Source organism: Phaseolus vulgaris, chromosome 7 (genome assembly GCF_051622355.1).
Source record: "Phaseolus vulgaris cultivar YP4 chromosome 7, ASM5162235v1, whole genome shotgun sequence".
Classification (NCBI taxonomy): domain Eukaryota; kingdom Viridiplantae; phylum Streptophyta; class Magnoliopsida; order Fabales; family Fabaceae; genus Phaseolus; species Phaseolus vulgaris.
Window position 1 is genome coordinate 8830172 of NC_143504.1, and position 18618 is coordinate 8848789.

Consider the following 18618-nt stretch of genomic DNA (forward strand, 5'->3'; position numbering starts at 1 on the left):
ATATTAAATTTAAAAAATTAAAATAATTTTAATTTTATAGGTCTATATATAATTAAATTATAAAAAATATTTAATAATTTATATTTTTCTTTCAAATAATTTTGTTTTAATTATTTAATATTTTAAAAATATTAAAATAAATTCACTGTGATTAATCACTACAAGAAAATCATTGATTATAAATTAATTTTAGAAACAAAAAATAATTAGTTGTTATAGTAACCAAATTAGAAATCATTTTAAAGACTAAAAAATTTTATAATTTCTAAATTAGTTTCTTGTTAAATAATTCTTAAATTGATATTTAATTAGCTACCAAGATTTTTGCTACAAAATTTAGAATATAAATAATTGGTAGTTAAAATCTGGATAGCTAATTATATTAATTTAGAAACCATATAACAATAATAGAAACTAATTTAAAAAAAAAATTCAAAATGTCTATTAGTCACTAACAATTAATTATTTTTTATATATAAAATTAGTTTCTAATCAATAATTCTCTTAGATATTTAGAAGTTGAACGTCATGATAATATCTCTGGCTAGTTTTACCGAAATATTCACATGTAGAAAACTTTGTATCATACATTAGAAAAAAATATTTCAAAACTAATATATGAATATGATGCAGTGAACCTATGAAAAAATCGCTTGAATTCTACTCCAAATAATTGTTATTAAACAACAATAATAATAATAAATTTTATATAATAGAAAGTGAGGGGTTGTCATATTCCATGACATAACAGCAAATGTTTGTTTGTTTTTATTAATTTCGAGTGAGAGGAAAAAAAATAAGTTTCCTCATTAACAAGTGTCACAAAGCCCGCGAACCTCTCTTCATTGTTTAAGCTTTACACCATTTTATAAATGTAACTAACAATTTGCTAGATCAAAAACAATGAAACTTTTTGTTTATTACTTTGGATATGATTCCCTAGGTTTTAAAAAATAATGAATTTATTATATTTGCTATGCTTAATTCCATTAATTAATCTATGTACGTGTAAACGCTTGCCAAGTGTTACAAAGAAACGTACTGGTTTTCTTTAATCATGGCATTCGTATTCATTAGCATGTGACAAAGTCAATTGTTCGATTGTTTTACGCCAATCAAGGTTGGTTTGATTTGTGACGACTGTCCACGAAAATGGAAGTGTTCCAAAATGTTAATTAAGGGCAATATTAGATGGCATTGCTTCTTGTTACTAGTGAGAGCATTTGACATTACACTTGTTAGATTACTGAATTGCGATTTCAAATAAACATTTCCTAATGATAGGAGTTTTAACATTCATATGTTGAAAATATTTTAATCTGCTGATAAAAAATATATTTTAATCTATTATATATAATTATTGAATAGCGAGAGTTTTTGTTAATGATAGGAGTTTTAACATTGAAATTCATATGTTTGAAAATATTTCAATCTTGTTCAATACTGTGTTTTTGTTTAGAATAATTTCGAGTTCTAATGTGAATAATATCTTGAATGTGATGATTGATTATAGTGATATCTTTTCAAGAATTTGATGTCGAAATATTTGAGATCAATGGTATTTAAATACATATTTTTCTCTTAACTTATCGAGACTTTTTTTTTAAAAATAAAACCGTGATGGAGTTCTGAGCTCTAAAGCGGGCAATACTTTAGATGTGGTGATTGATCCTAATGATTTCATATCAACAGACTTGATATCAGAATATTGGCGCTTAGAAATGAGGTTCCAAAGACGACGAACCCTGAACCCTAAATTGGGAGCTTGTTCCAGTACGCCCAATAGCCTCCTATCACTCAGGAGTTGAGGCCTTTAAATATATATTTTCCCTTAACCCTTTAAGATATTTTTTAAGGACAAGATTGTAACATAGTTTCAAACTTCAAAGCGGACAATACCTTAGATATAGTGATGAGTCATAATAATATTATTTTAATGAACTTGAGGTCAAAACAAAAATTTATAACTAATTTGTTTGAATTAGTCCACATGATATAACTTTATCAATAATGACTAAATTGTTATTCACTATTAAAAATATTATTTAAAAAAGACCAACTATAAATTTAAGAAAATGACATGTTTAATTAACATTGAACATTGACTAAGATGAGTTATAATGTATTAATATATTTTAAGAAAACAGTAAAATATATACATACCTTAATCTATATTAATCACAAATTTAACCATATAAATGAGAAGTGTTAATATATATTATTAATGAGTCTCAAAGTGTTTTTTAGGCGTGTTTTTTAGGAGTGAGAAATTTATTAGTAGCAAACACGATTATAAATGAGGCTAGGAGGAAGAGAAAAATATGTTGGTGTTTTTAAAGTTGGTTAATGGTTTCCATAAGACTGTACAAGTTAATGTACCTGCTTAAAAGATTAAACTTATTTTTTGTGAGAAACAAATAACTTGGATACAATATTAATTCTAGCTAATGATAGTCCACAAAGAAATACGTATAAATATAGGTTTGAGACAAAGATATCTATTAGCTTTGTTCATTTTTACTATTATATGGGAGTGTTTGAGTGGGCTAATGAAGAAAACAAAGAAAATTATTTTTATAGTGTAAAGTGAGGATGAATAAGGTGAAAGTGGGTGTTTTACCATATTCAAATTATATAATCATTTTAGGGAGGCTAAGAAGGAAAATGGAATGGTCATTACAAGCACCATGAGAAGTTTTAAATTAGTATTGGAACTTAAAGTCAACTTTTTTTAAAAGCAATTTGGCAATCTTTGGATTAGAGTGGGAGACTATGGAAAATTATGCAGAAACGTAAAATTGTAGGATTATAAAATTTTCTTTTAGTTATTTAGAGATTCTCAATTGGCTAATTTAAGAAGGGAGGAGATATAAAATCCTATTATTTTGAAATTTACAAAAAAAATAAAAATATCCTTTGTAGGAAGATTGGGTTTGTTAAATTTGGTGTTACAATTTTACTTTTAGTTCTTTAAGATACCTCATAAGGATATTAAGAAGTTTATAGAGATTCAAAATAAGTTTTACAGGGCACCAATGAAGAACAAAAGAATATATTTAGATAAGTTTTGAGAAAGCTTATTATTCAAAGTAACATGGAGATCTAGTAATGAAATATCTATTTTAATTTAATGAGGTTCTTCTTGAAAAAATAGAGACGACTTTTTTAGAACTAGAGTAACTCTTTATAGTGTAGGATTCTTACTTTTTAAATATGGAGACCAAAGAAATTTCATTGGTGAGGATACAAATAAAAATACTTTAATTTGGTGGAGAAATTTAAGAAAGGTGTGTGGAGGTGAAAAGGTGAGATAAAATGGTTTAACTTTAGAAAATTAGAAGATGACTCAGATTAAATTTTAGTTTGAAAATGGAAAGGTACTAATTGATTGTCAGATAATTTTAATAGATTTTACCTTATTTTAAAACAAAAATAACGCAAGTGGATAAAAGACTTATGGAAATTGAGGTTCTTTAGGTGAATGAATCTCTTTGTTTTAGGAAAGTATTACTATATTATTATCATTAGAAAAGGAAAAATACTAAGAATCAAGGAGGGTAATTTTGTATTGAAGGAGGATTCTAAAGCTTTATGTCAAATTGACCTATATTCAACAACATAAAATAGATAATTAGTTGGATTTGTATAGTGAAAGAGTAAAATCCTTCAAAAGTAATATTTTTCACAAGGAGGTTAAACAATAATAAATTAAAAAAATTAATCTTAGAAAAATAAGAAAGATGATGGATCGATTTTGTCTTGAGTAAGAAAAGTCACTATTCGTGTACATTTTCCATTATTTAAATACTATACCAAATCCTATTCTATGTAAAAATGATTGTTACACATGATTAAGGTCAACATAGTTGTCCATACTATCCAAAAGTTCACTTTTTGCATAAAAAATTTATTACCATCATGCTTAAGAAGAATGAATAATTCATTCTTTAATTTGCAATTACAAACAATTTATGACGGGAGAGAAATGTGTGCTTTAAGGTAATAACTTGATTGAGACAACATTCTACAACATACTATGGAATAATAAATTAAATAGGTGTATTTTTTAGTCGAAAGATTAAAAGGTCGAAAGATTAGTGAAAGATAAAAATTTAAAAGGTCGAAAGATTGAGTGAAAGATCGAAAAATTAAAAGGTCGAAAGATTGATTCAGAAGTAGGAAAATCAACGGTAAAATTGAAAAATCAAATAAGAAATGAATAAATAATACATTATTGTAGCAAAGCCCATTCAATAGGCCAAAAACATAGAAAATATGTTTAACGAAAATTAGGTACAAAGAATAAAAGTTCAATAAGAGTGAATTTTATTTGATAATTAACTGAAATCAATTCTGACTTTATCATCGGAACTCCTTGCAGATACACACCTATCCGTGAGCGAATAGCGGGACCAAAGACTGAGAGATCCAATTGACCGAGTCCAACTAGTGAGAGTCCACAAATTATACCCAAACGCAAACCTAAATCAAAAGAATAGTAAGCCGAAAGCCTAAATCGAGATAAAAGACCAAGAAGTTAACCGATACAGAAGAAAGAAGAAATTTGTTTGTAGACCCATATAATAACAATAAGTAGGAGAATGAATTATTTAGTAGTTTATACCTTACCTTCATAGGTTACTTCGGCTGCCACGTTAATTCATAAATTATGAGTTTATTTAATTTCTATTCTCACTAATTTATTTAAATCTCTTTAAAATATTTGTAAGGGTTTAATGATCATATGTTCACAGTATAACTTTAAAACATCAATAAATAAAAAAGGTAGTATGACCGTTAAGTAATTGTTGTAATATATAATAAATTTAAAAACTTTAATAGTAACCATGTACTAAAGATATAAAATAATTTTAAATCATCACTCAATCATAAATTACTATTGATATGATTTTTAAGATAATCATTATAAAAGTAAAAATAGCGTACCATATGCAATAAAATTGTTTTAAATTATTTTTGTAAAATCTTTTATTATTTTTTGTTATACATTTTAAAATTTTGATTGAACAACACTGCAAAAGTTTGTCATATATGTTTGATTTGATTCATAAAAGGTGAAAAGAGGAAGTGGATAAAGAATATGGAGAAAAGAAAATGATGAGGAAAAAATTCAAAAGATGATGCTTAAATTAGGGAATTGCTAACAAATGTCAACTTGCATCCTATCAGTCAATGAAATGAACAAAATATTTTCTGTAATTTTTAAATAAAAATATGTACAGTTCAAAATGTATTATGGATTTAATATTCTGAATATATTATGAATTTGGGTTTAAAAAAAAGATTTTGGATTTTTTTTATAATATGTTTTTGGATTTTATTTTTTAGAATATTTTTTGAAATATTTTTTTTTATTCCAGAACTTTTTTTAGAATGAGATTTTGGTTTTCCAGTTTTTATTACAAAATTTTATTTTTGGAATACAAAAATCCTATTCTAGATTTATTTTTTAAAAATTGCATTTCTTTGTGATATTAGTTTTATACTTATACAATTTACTAAATAAATTTATATAAAATTAAAAATAATTAAGTAATGATATTTTAATATGTTTACTGGAAATTAAAATGATATTTTATAAATTAATTTTAATATTTTCAATGCCACAAATTAAAACTATAACAGTTCACACATTTAATGTAGAAAATTCTCCTGGAACCTCCATATAATTTTAAAAATTTAAATATATTTTTGATAGTATAGCAAATTGGACAATTCAAGCACTTTTTTTTTTCTATTTTCAATATCAACTTTTACAATTCAATAGTGAAACCAGATCTAGAATTATATATTGAATTGTACCAAATCAAAAATTTTTATAATTTACAAGTTGGTTTCTACAATTCAATATACAAGTTTGCATTCAATTTCAACTATTAGTATAAATCAATATTCAAATAAAAAAAGTTGTATGAAAAAAAATGTATTTTCTTTTTAAAATTGAAATTGAAGACAACTTTTAAAAGCTATTTATAGGAACTATTAAACAATGTATTGTCCACTTACTTACTAATAGTAATCTATCTTTTCTAATTTGACATTTAAAAGGTGGTTTATAAGTGTTACATGCAGGTGTCTCATACCATAACCTCGAGGGTTGGAAACAAAATCCATGTGCATGCAATAACACATTAAATCAAGAAATTGGTTTCTAAGTTTCCATTACAGCTTAGGAATCATCTGTTTAACACAAAATGTTAAACAAACTGAATCAAAAAGTTGGTTTTCAAGAAACAATGAAAACTTTGAAATCAACTTGATTCAGTCTGTTTAACATTTTGAACGAGTTGGAAGTTGAATAATGCAGCAGCTCTTTGGAATTCTACGTTGCAAATACCTGTTCTGCTTCTCATGGCTAATTCCGCAGGAACACACCCCATTGGTTTTGTACCCGTTACAAAAACTAGTTATGACCATGCAAAAGATAGAAACGTTAAGCAGGGATGAGCAAGTGTATAACATTAGCGAAAACATGTTGATTTCCTTTTGCGAGCATGTGAGAAATTAATTAATTCATACTGATAAGGTCAAGAATGTTTAAGCCATTAGAAAAAGTGGGTCTATGTGATGGGAAGTCAATGCCGACAATTTGTTTTTCATGTTTGGCCATTCCGGTAGTTGAAATCGGATTTGAACTTGTATATGGAATTGTATGTAAATGACAAAAACAAATTGATTTATAAAATTTTCTGATTGTATAAATTACTATTTAAAATAAAAAAGTGTTTGAATTCACCAACCCAATATATTATTAAAGATATATTTAGTTTTTCAAATTTATATGGAGGCAGGAAGAATTTGTCTTTATTGCTTTACTGTGTGTTTGTTTGTTGGCATATTCTTCCTACACCAGATCATTTTGAACTGAACTCAATATAAACAAGAGAAAAAGATCAAAATATTCTTAATGAAATGAAAATTAGAGTTTGAGTAAAATGTGCACTCAATTCAGTAGCCGCCAATCACTCTTCATTATTCTCTGGTTAGTGAGCCAGCGCGAAAGCTTACAGACTTAAATGAAGAGCAGTACAAGCACGTTCATTGTTCTCGTGACTGAGTCAACGACGGAATCATACAGACACCGCGACGAAAGCAGCTTTGAGGCACCGCGACAACAGCAAACGAAGTCACCAAAAAAGGAGACGAATCGCAGAAGGTGAGCTGGAGCTAAGAGTGAAACGGTTCCTCCACCACCACACCAACAACACCTCCTCTATACCTCAAATGAACATCAACTTCCTCTGCACCTCACCCCTATACCTTTTAGAACAAAGAAGACAGGAGCAAAATGGAGTTTTAAAAACTTTGTTGGGTGCACATTCAAATTGATATGGTGCAGGAGAAATTGCCTTGTTTGTTTGAGAACAGCGGCCCAAAAACTTTTTGTTGGGTGTAGTGGGCTGAACTTTTTTTTTTTCTTTCAATTTTCTTTTTAGGATAAATAATCGACCTTAGGAATAGTTATTCATAATAAATTGATAATTTCTGTGAAGCGCTAGTAAATAAATATAATAAAACACGAACTATCATCATTAAAAAATCTCCGAAGATATATAATATTTTTGAAAAACGTGCTAGTGCTTTACACGTTTTTAATGCTTTTAGCATTAAATAGGACAAAAATAAAAGCTTCTCACATTAATTATTCTGTTTATACTTTTATACATATTTATTTATTATGGTATCTGTAGTTAAATGAATTTTTTCTTTTGAATAAAAGTAAAAACTATAACAAAATCAAAATAATCTGAAAATTCGCAAATGTATTACGAGTGCTGATAAAAAAAAATAGTATTTCGAGTATTGAGAGAATTTGTGTATATCCAGGTAATTTTAAGTTCGGTACAGTGTGATTTTTTTATTTTTTTTTTGGAAAGTAATTGACTTCCTGAATTTTTTAAGTAAATGTTATCCTTTGAGATTATTCGAATTGTTTCAAATTTCAAATCTATGAAGCACATGCTTGGTTGGCAGTGGAGTTCCAAAAATTTAGCATGAAAAATTGAACTCGCTGCAAGTGTTATTTCATATACATCAGGGATAAATTAATTTATTACACTTTAAATTACTAATTTTCTATCTGACAATGCAATTTAAAATTATATGAATAGTACTCAAGAAAATATAATATAATTTAAATTTAAATATATAACTCAATGTGGTTTTTTCTTCTTCTGTTTTTAATTTGATTTTGTTGAAGAAATTTACTGAGACTGTGTGGCAACATGCGAGTAACGTAAAATATTAGTGGTGGAATCAGAGTCTATGCATTATCACTGTTCTTCACAATGTTTGAATCATCACCACATGCAAAGTCTTTAGCAGTGAGAGAAGAAAATTCAGACTATGTTCTCAGGATTAACCCTACTCTTCTTACCAGGGATCTCTCTTTAAATTTTTTTGAACAAATTCATATAAAACATGAAGAAAACTCTTATAGATATAAAACCTTAAAATAATATATATATATATATAATTTTAAACTCATTATTTTTTTAGACTTCTAATTCTAACTAATCTTGGATAATAATTTATACAAAGTAATATTTAATTTATAAAATACACATTCATAACCCATTATAATAATATATATTAAAATTTCACTAAGTGAAGTCGTATATTTACTTATTACTTCAACACGACTTCAGTTGTATTATTTTTTTAATAAAATTTCATATTATTAAAAAATAAAAAATGAAAATTGGTTGATTGTTAAGCCTGAGTTCACTTCTCCAATGAGATTTGATTTATTCACGCAACAACATAACATAATTTAGCTCACATAATGGATAACTTTGTCAAGAGTAGTTGTTTCATTTCATAACCTAATACAAGTTTATAAAACAAATTAGAAAAATCACGATAAGTAAACAATATGTGTAGTAAGGATGTCCTTGAGTCCAAATATGGATCCTGGGAGGATGGTAAACTCAAGTACACTGGTCCATATAAAGTATAGATCTAGATGATGGAATGATTTATCCAAAGTTAGCATCTCAAATTAGGGAAGTAGATGGTTCAAATCAAATTTGGTTTGGCAAGTAGGGTCCGGGGAAAAGTTCAAATTCTGGAAAAATGAGTGGTTAACAAACTCTCAACTCAAAGAGAAATACCCCAGAATCTACAATAATTCCTTGCTTAAAGATAGTCCTATTGGTTGCTTCAGAAGATGGTCTAACGAGAGGTGGGAATGGGATTTCTGCTGGAGAAGGGAGTGGTTCGAGTGGGAAAAACCGGTGGTAGAAGAGTTTATGTCAAGCTTGTCACAGGTTTCCCTACTCCCAGAGAAGGAGGATTTATGGTTATGGAACGATCCTCCGTCTTACAGTTTCTCGGTAAAATCTACTTACGAAAAGTTAGCAAACCACGGAATTGAGGGTAAAAATTAGTCGTTTGCATATCTTTGGAATCTAAAGGTTATGCTATCGGCTTAGTTTTTCATGTAGAGGGCCTTATCGGATAGGATAACAACTAAGTTGGATATGCACAAAAGGGGTTTGACGTTGAGGGATACATTATGTGCGTTATGTGGAAGGGAAGAGGAATCAACTTCACACATTCTTGTCTCATGTAAGGTATCAACTACAGTCCGGAACTTGTGTAATAATTGGCTTGGAATTAGCTCGGTGAACCATAATGAGTTGACTAATCATTTTGAACAGTTCTCATATATCTGCTTTAATAAAGAAGGAAATAGTTTGTGGAAAAGCCTATGGGTATATGTGATATGGTGTATCTGGACACATAAAAGCAAGGTTATCTTCAATCAAGCAAAGATAGATGCAGTGGAAATTCTTACCATGACACAAGTTCAATCTTGGGCATGGATGAGTCATAAAGTAAGGAAAGTCAAGTTCTCTTTTTCTGATTGGATCTTATGTCCCTTAACCTTTATTAACATGGTAACAAAATAATTTTTTGTATTAAAAGCTTTATTTGCTCCATATTTGCTTGTTTTTTTTTGTTTGGTGTTAATGGTTTTGAATGAGATTTTTGTAGCATGTGTCATTGTTGTGAAATAGTTCCGGTTATGCTTTGGTACCTTTGAAAGGTTGAGTTTTATGATACAAGGTATGTTATGAATGAGAAGTGCTTTACTACAAATATGTCATCAGAACAAGGCTTTGGAACTAAAATCAACAACAACATCTGTGGTGCAATGATGATAGGGTATATGCAGATTTGGAGAGGAAGATGAATTTGAATGGTCATCTGCTATATGGGTTTTAGCATTTGTTGCTGTATTTTTTTTATCTGTTTTTTGCATTATTTTGCAGCAAACATGGCAAACTTTTTTTTTTTAAGTTTGTTGTTGTTTTGTTCTATTTTTATTTATCTTTTTTCAGTTTGTATAAGGGTTGATACACCTCTGAAATATTTTTTTTAATTTAATTTTATTCTTTGCTTAAAAAAAAAGTATGAAATATAAATACCCATATTTATGTTGTCCTTTTAACTACATTTTAAAACTTTTTATTGAAGTTAGAGACAATCTAATGGATGCAAAGGAAATAGTTTGCTTAAATTTTAGAAACATTTGCTTATACTTTCTCACAAAGATTACTATAATAATAAAAAGAATATAGATGTATGTGTAATTTGAAAAAAAGTATATTAAGAATGATAATGTAATTTACTCTTAAATTATTTAGAAGAATAACTAAAATGAACAGGGAAATATAAACATTAAATAAAATATAAATAAGTAAATAAATGTATTATTTATTATTATCAATATCTTGAATTATAATGCTAAAATAATGAAATAAATATTAAAAGTAGAACAGTGATTAAAATAAATAATTTAATATAAAAATATAAAATTAATAACAAAATTAAAATAAAACATGCCTATTATTTATCATTATAATATCTTACGTAATAAAAATAATTATAACACCCTACTTAATACAAATAAATAAATCTTACATAATGAGTGATACAAGAAAAACAATAAATAAAAATGAAAGTTTTCCTTACGTGAATTTTAATTTTTTTTAATGAATATTCAAAAGAAAAGAAACTATAATTTAGTATTTAAAAAACATAACTTGAAATAGTGGGTATTAAAAAGCACTGCAACCATTGAAAGTACATTTTTATAATTTTGTAAGCAAATTGAATTTTCAATAAAAAGATAAAGATATTTAAAATAGGTAACTATAAATGGTAAAACATAAAAACAAATTAAAGATATTTAATTTTAAAAGATAGGAATACAATACAAATATGTAAAAATATAATAGAGTGGAGATTCTGTTACTTTGATTTAAAATTAATTTAATACTACAATTTATAAATTTTATTTTAAATTTAAAAATATAATCTATATTACTAAGTATTTCTTTATTATAAATTATATAAAAAAAAATATAATTTAAGAATACATATTATTTATTAATTATAGTTATGTAAAAAAATTATTCTGCCATACTGAATTAATAGTTAATTTGTTCTGATATAAACAGTTAATAGCTGAGCTCCTAATTTGAATAGCTTGAAAATTTTCTCCTTTGGCCAGGGAAAATCTACTGAGAATTTGAGATTCCAAAATTTAATTTAAAGGTTAAAAATATCATGGAGAAGAAAGGCAGAGAGGAAGACACATGATATCAAACCTGAAAAGGATAAAACAAAAATCAATATTCTTGTTTTGTGTCTGTCTGAAAACCAAAGGTGATGCTGTGTGCACCACCATTCCAAGATGCCATTTATTCTTCATCCTTCTAAATTTCTTTGCTCTTCCAACTGCACAATAATACCAGTTAAGGACACCACTCTTTCCGCTAACATCTTCATCAAGAAACCACAGACCAATCTCGATAAGAACCAAAAGTTCCGTTCTTTTGCTAAGATTACTCTTTCCACTCCCCGTGCTTCCATAGTTTCTAAGAAAGATTCAATTTTGGGATATACCCACTTCACACTTTGCTCCAGGAATGATGGGTTTGATGGCTTTTCCACTGATGTGTCTCAGGAGGCTATTGATGATGGAACCACCACTCAAGAACTTGAGAAGCTTGAGTTGCTAAACAAGCCTTCTCCTGTGCTTGTTACGGAAGAGCCTTCATCTGAAGTTGAAGAAGTGGAAGAGCAAGAAAAGCCCTCGGAAGAGGAGGCTTTGGCACCTTTCTTGAAGTTTTTCAAAGGTAAGGATTCCGGGGAGAATGTTGAGGAAGAGGGTGAGGGGTTGGAGGTTGAGAATGAAGAGGGAGATAAGAAGATTAATGTTGAGTACTATGACCCAAAACCTGGAGATTTTGTGGTGGGTGTTGTTGTTTCAGGTAATGAAAACAAGCTTGATGTCAATGTAGGGGCAGACTTGCTAGGTACAATGTTGACCAAGGAAGTGCTTCCCTTATATGGTAAGGAAATGGAGAACTTGTTGTTTGATGTGAACAGGGATGCTGAGGATTTCATGGTTCAGGGGAAGATGGGAATTGTGAAGAATGAGGAGGCAATAAGTGGAGTACCAGTACTCGGAAGGCCTGTTGTGGAGATTGGAACCATTTTGTTTGCTGAGGTTTTAGGTAGGACATTTAGTGGCCGGCCATTGCTTTCCACCAGAAGATACTTTCGCCGGATTGCCTGGCATCGAGTGAGGCAGGTTTTTCTCTATCTTTTCTTCCGTTTTTTCCACACCACTATGTTTAGTTTAGTAGATATTGTTGGATCACATCCGAAATGGAGAAACTTTTATGTGACGCATAAATACATAAGTATGTATATAAATGAGTGAAAACCTGAGCTTATCAACTGGTTTTAGCTGATTTTATTTTTAAGGTTTAGTTAGTTTAAAGTTTACCTTTTAATTCTTAATGGATATTCCAATTTCTATGCTAGAATTTTTTTATGTGAGGCATTATACATACTTGCATTTGCTTCGTGTATCTGCAATGGATACATATTGGACACATTTGGATACCTTACCTATGCATGTTCGTGAAATGTGCAAACCTTTTATTTTAGTTGTTTTGAAAATCTGAGATGGCTGAATACTCCGCAGTATGGCTAGCAAGAGGGTGGTTGGATATGTATCATATGGATCCTTCAATTTCTGATTTTTCATTTTCCTCTCACTGTATGGCATGAGATGTTGCCTATATCAAAACTTGTTTTTTTCTCTTCTTTCATGAGATCAACAATTAGAACTTGGTCACTGGACAGAGCAAAGTTGCAGTCATATTACGAGCAAAACAAAGAAAATTTCCTTTTTCTATTATGAATGATTTTCTAGGAGGAAATAAGATTGATACTACTGCTTGTTGGCAATGGGCAGTGATTTATGACAACATAATCTATAATTTTCATTCTATTTTTAGTAATGTTCGTGAAGCATGCTTAGTTTGCATTTGTTGAACTGCAATTAATTATTTATTATGTTTTATGATTTTTATGCATATCTATATGTGTGTGTTGCACGTATGATGTCCTTTATATCTTAAAAATAGTATACACATGGTATTTGAGATTCGCCTTATCCATGCTTCCTTCTGGGTTTGACAGTTCTTATGGCTACTTAATTGTAAAAATATAATATTCATGAATTGCCATTTGTCCTCCATTTAATAGTTACAAGAAATTGGTCCTTCTATGATAATTGATGCCAATTTTGTCTGTCAAGGTCAATCTGTGTGATTTTAATGACTAATTTGATGGAACAAATACGAGATTGAAGGCTCAATTTTGCTTTGTGTATTGGCATGATCAATTTTGATATTAATGTATTACAAATTGAGGACGAATACATAATGTGTATGTTTGACAGGCCAAAATAGATAGTTAGGGTGTGTTAGATTGTGTTTTAGTTTCTAAAAACTATTTCCTTCTGTCCTTATAAAAAGGATCAGAGGTAGTTTTTACGAAACAACTTTCCAAATCTAATTTTTGCAGAGTAGGAGTGAAAAGATGGGACAATGTAAGAAAAACATGAATTATAGAAAACTTGATAGTAGAAAACCAAAACAACTTAGGGATGTTCTATTTTTTTATTTTAGAACAGAGAAAGAAATACTGTTTTTGGAAACAGTTTTAAAAAACTATTTATCAAACAAGTTTATTGTTCCTGAAAACAGAAGATAATAGGAAACAAACAGGCTGTTACTCAATTATTTTGTATCAAAGTGTCAAGCAAATATTACATCATATTTATCCTGAAAATGTAGTGCAAAGGAAAACATAGTTTGATCTAATAATAAAATCCATGCCCATGATCTCACGAATGTTGTCTTATCTTTGTTCCAATCTTATCCCATGTAAAGTCAAATAACATCTTTCTAATGCTGGTGAGATTTAAATTTACAATCTTTTTAATGTTTTGGGCAGATAAAACAGTTCAATGAACCTATAGAGGTTAGAATTACCGAGTGGAATACTGGGGGCCTGCTAACAAGGGTCGAGGTTTGTGCCATTGACTTGAAATTTATGTTCATGCGGCATTCAGGTAAATGCTTATCTCTTTTTGAATTTGTATGGGCAGGGTTTGCGAGCTTTTCTACCCAAAGCTGAGCTTGTAAAAAGAGCAACTAGCTTTACAGAATTGAAAGAAAATGTAAGTTGCAAGCCTTGGAACTTTCCTCCAATCCATGAAAAAAATAACATTTTTCTTATTGGGATGGCTTCTGCAATATTCTTATTTTATTATCTGTTATTTGTTAGATCTGTTGATTGATAACAATATGTACAGCTTCACAAACAGTATCATTGCACTAAGTTTAATTCCTATATAGCTGCTGTCTGAGTGTAAATTTATCCTATATGATCTATCCTTTCAATTTTCAGTTATTCTTTAAGTGAAACTAGTTTTTTTTTTAAGTTTTATACAGGTTTGTTCCTCGAGTGAGTAGCTAAAGATTTTGACTACTTCATAGTGATTAGTGATTAAGCATCTAAGGAAGTTCTGACCTAGTAGTCAGAATGATGTTTTCTGTTGTTCTGTATTCTTTAACATACCCCAATCTTAATTCGCATATATTATTATGGGGTTCACATTGTAAAAAGTGTGATCTAAAAGTTGTCTTCCATAATACGTTTTTGCTTTATGAGCTTCCTATACATTACAATTTCAATTTCTTTCTTGTATTTATGGTTTCTTTTTACACATGGAAGACTCATTAGTATGACAAAACACATTTGTTTCTGCTATTGTCAGTCTTTATTTGGTTTCCTATGCATCTTACCACCACTTGATTACAATGACGTAGGTGGGGCGCCGCATGTATGTACAAATTACTCTGATAGATGAAACCAAAAACAATTTTATACTTAGTGAAAAGGAAGCTTGGGTTAGTATTCAACTCTTCCTATTTCCTATTCTTCCTTGTTCTTTTGCTTTATTTTTTCAAGATATGTTTTTTAGGCCTTTCATTTTCTTCTTGGTCTTCTGAAATTTCCAGTGCACAATATATTTCAGGAAAAACTGAATCTTCGTGAGGGAACACTTCTAGATGGGACTGTGAAAAAGATCCTACCTTATGGAGCCCAAATTAAGCTAGGAAAGAGTAACAGAAGGTCAGTCACCGTTTGGAAATGTATGGATTTGGCCATTTTTTTTATCTTGTTTGATAAATCACAACTTTCTTCAAAGGGATTCCGCGAGGTATTATTCTTTTTTCAAAGGGTAATCCTGTCGTAGAGAATCATTGGATGGTTCCAGTTTGAAGAAATGAAAACTCTATTCAAGTCCGTTTCCTATACATGGCTGATAGAAAAGATAGAGAATAACACATTTGTAAAGAAGAGCTTTTAACTGAAAACATATGATATACCTTATAAATGGGTAGCTACAAGTGTTTGCTTAACTAAAAACCTATGATTTGCCTTAGAAAATAACATGTTTTTATAATCTTTTGACATGATCAATAGGTGAATAATAGCTCTGCTGCAGATGATATTATGCTGGAACATGCATAGATTCTGGGTACTAATGGGGGGAGCGATTCATGAATCACTTTCTGACTAGATCCTAGAGTGAGATCTTTAATATAAAAGGTATATAAGAGAACCTAGTGTGCCCCATCTTACGGATCTATTGAAGGGTATTCCATAACATTTCTGACCTGCCTAAAGAAACCAATGTTTAACCTTTGGGACTTGTTGCTTCCATTTGTCTTAAAAAGATTCTTCACAGCCTAGCCTGCAAAAGTAGAAATTCATGCTTCAGAGCTCACCTGTAGGGAAAAGATGCAAAATAAAAACCTTGAACCCCAATAAGAAAAAGATATTTTAACCCATAAGAGCACAATTGTGTAAGTACTTTGCATAAAAAGAAAAGTTGAAGCTCCAAAAGAAACATTTGAAGTTTTGATCAGCAGCACTAGTTAGCAGTTTTAGGGCTTTTACCGTCTACTTCATAAGAATTGTTTTCCTTTAAATTTCAAAACAACACAAGAGATGTAAATATTTCCTCAAATTGTTTGCATTGCTTTTATCTAGACTATTAAGCATTGTATTGTTTTAAACCCAAAGTAGACGCAGCATAAATGTAAATTTAATTGGTATTGGTGCAACTTGCACTGAACCTCGATTCTCTTACTAAATGAAGGGAACAAAAATAAGGTTTCTATCTATCCTTGCATGACTTTTGTTATTTCCCTATCTTTCATAGTTTTATATTATTCCCATTCTGGTCCATTATATCGCTGTTCTCTCTCATCTGCCACTATGGCTTGGCTGCTTTGTTTTGAAGAGGCTTCTTAGGCATTTTTATCATCTTGAAGATTTATATATCAACTTCATGACTTCTATTCTTAAAGTTGGATTAAGCTGGCTTACATCAACCTGACATTTTGAAATTTAAATGTACCTATTTGATGCCTTTCAGTGGATTGCTGCATGTTTCAAATATCTCTAGAGGTGAAATTACTTCTGTCAGTGACATACTATCTGTTGATGAGAATGTCAAAGTTCTTGTTGTGAGGTCAATGTTTCCTGATAAAATTTCTTTAAGGTAATGGATTACTGACTTTAACTTCTGTAATTGTTGGTACATTCAGTTGATTCCTGTTTCTGTAATAGCCAACTTTAACTCCTTTTGCTTTTCTTTCTATGCAGCATTGCTGACCTTGAAAGTGAACCTGGCCTTTTTATATCAAATAAAGAGGTATATTTATTATTTTCTTAATAAAGACCCTGTTTTGATAAACTTCTCAATAAGTTCTTGTAAGAGAAGGAAATAAGATGGTAACCCATAAGCTAAAATCATCCCATGCACCTTAATGTTTATAAAAGTGATCTCATTTAAGTTCTTTTAAAGGTGTTTTAATTTATTTTGTTCTCTTAATTTCTTTTTCTATTAGTGATTATTGAGAAGTTTATCCAAACAAAGTCAAAGCTGTCTTTGATTTAGTTGGACTGATACTGATAGATGTCTAATGATATTTTTGGTCATGAAAAGAGAGTTTATCTGGAGGCAGATATGATGTCAAAGAAATACAAGCAAAATCTACCACCTTCTGTCAAAACTCAACGATTAGAACCCATACCAACCAGTACCCTACCTTTTGAAAATGAAGCACTTTATGCAAACTGGAAGTGGTTTAAGTTTGAAAAATAATGATGAAACAATTTGACAAAAAAGCATGATATTAGTTGCTGACAGAAACTCAACTAAGAGAACTTGACATTGCATGGGGGTGTGCCTCTCTGGAAGAACACATGAAAAGACTGTGGTTTTCGTTTTGATGCTGTCATTGTTCTCCTCATGAATACCATAAAGATTACAGGCACTGTGAGATCAAAAGGGTCAGTCAGAGCATAATTAACTTCTATTCTTTCTTTCCATTTTATCTTAATTTTTTCTCTTGTGGGGTATCTATTTATAGATAGATTCATGTAGCTTTATGTAAATTCTGGGATAAATTTTGATGAACACTCAGGAAATCTTTTTGCACTATCATAGTATTGTGTTAACACTTTATTTTTTTACCTACATAGAAAGTGAATCTTTATTTAAAAACTAAAAAGATATAAACTTCATTTTATTAAAAACTTAACATAGATAAACTTCATTATTTTTACCTACATTTGAGCTCAATTCCCTACAAAAATTAGAACTTTAACCGCATAAAAATAAATATAATGACAAAGGCTTTTGTAAAAATGTATTTTTTTTTTTCTCATTTCATTTTAAGGGACTATTTTTTAATATTCATAAGCCAATTCCTTTCTAAAATTTATAAAAAAAAAATAGAAACTAAGAAATAAAAACAGTTGCGATATAATATTTTTCATTTTCTGTCTGCTGTTTTCTTCAAATGTCCCTGTTCAAAAAAGGAAAAAGAAAACATATAATTTCCTTTATTAAAAAAATTATAAATGCCCCATGTTTTTATATTCAAACTACACATGGTATTCCTAAGAATAAGGAAACCCAGGAGAAGCAAAGTAGAAATTTTCAATTTTACTAAGTTTTAAAAGAAAATCACTACAGCACCTTTATAAGGTAAATGTGCTCTACCCATCCATGCATTTGCAGTAATCAAATCATATCAAACCATTTTCAATAGGTACGTTTTATTATTATAACTATTTAACATTAAAAATAAAAAAGCTAGTTATATCATTTAAATATTTAAATTCTAAATATTCTATTATTTA

General features: G+C 29.3%; 1 protein-coding gene across 2 annotated transcripts; it reads left to right on the forward strand.

Moving 5' to 3' along the window:
- The first annotated feature begins 11599 nt into the window (after nt 1-11599).
- PDE338 (Nucleic acid-binding proteins superfamily) lies at nt 11600-17917 on the forward strand. Of its 2 annotated transcripts, none has more exons than XM_068637704.2 (8): nt 11600-12628; nt 14347-14421; nt 14501-14572; nt 15225-15305; nt 15434-15531; nt 16844-16969; nt 17074-17122; nt 17417-17917. In XM_068637704.2, the coding sequence occupies exons 1-8, from the start codon at nt 11726-11728 to the stop codon at nt 17573-17575; spliced, it is 1563 nt and encodes a 520-aa protein (XP_068493805.1). In that variant the 5' UTR covers nt 11600-11725; the 3' UTR covers nt 17576-17917. The 2 variants fall into 2 exon arrangements, 1 of the variants encoding a protein (XP_068493805.1); XR_016523474.1 differs by having other exon boundaries at nt 11611-12624.
- Nucleotides 17918-18618: the final 701 nt, after the last annotated feature.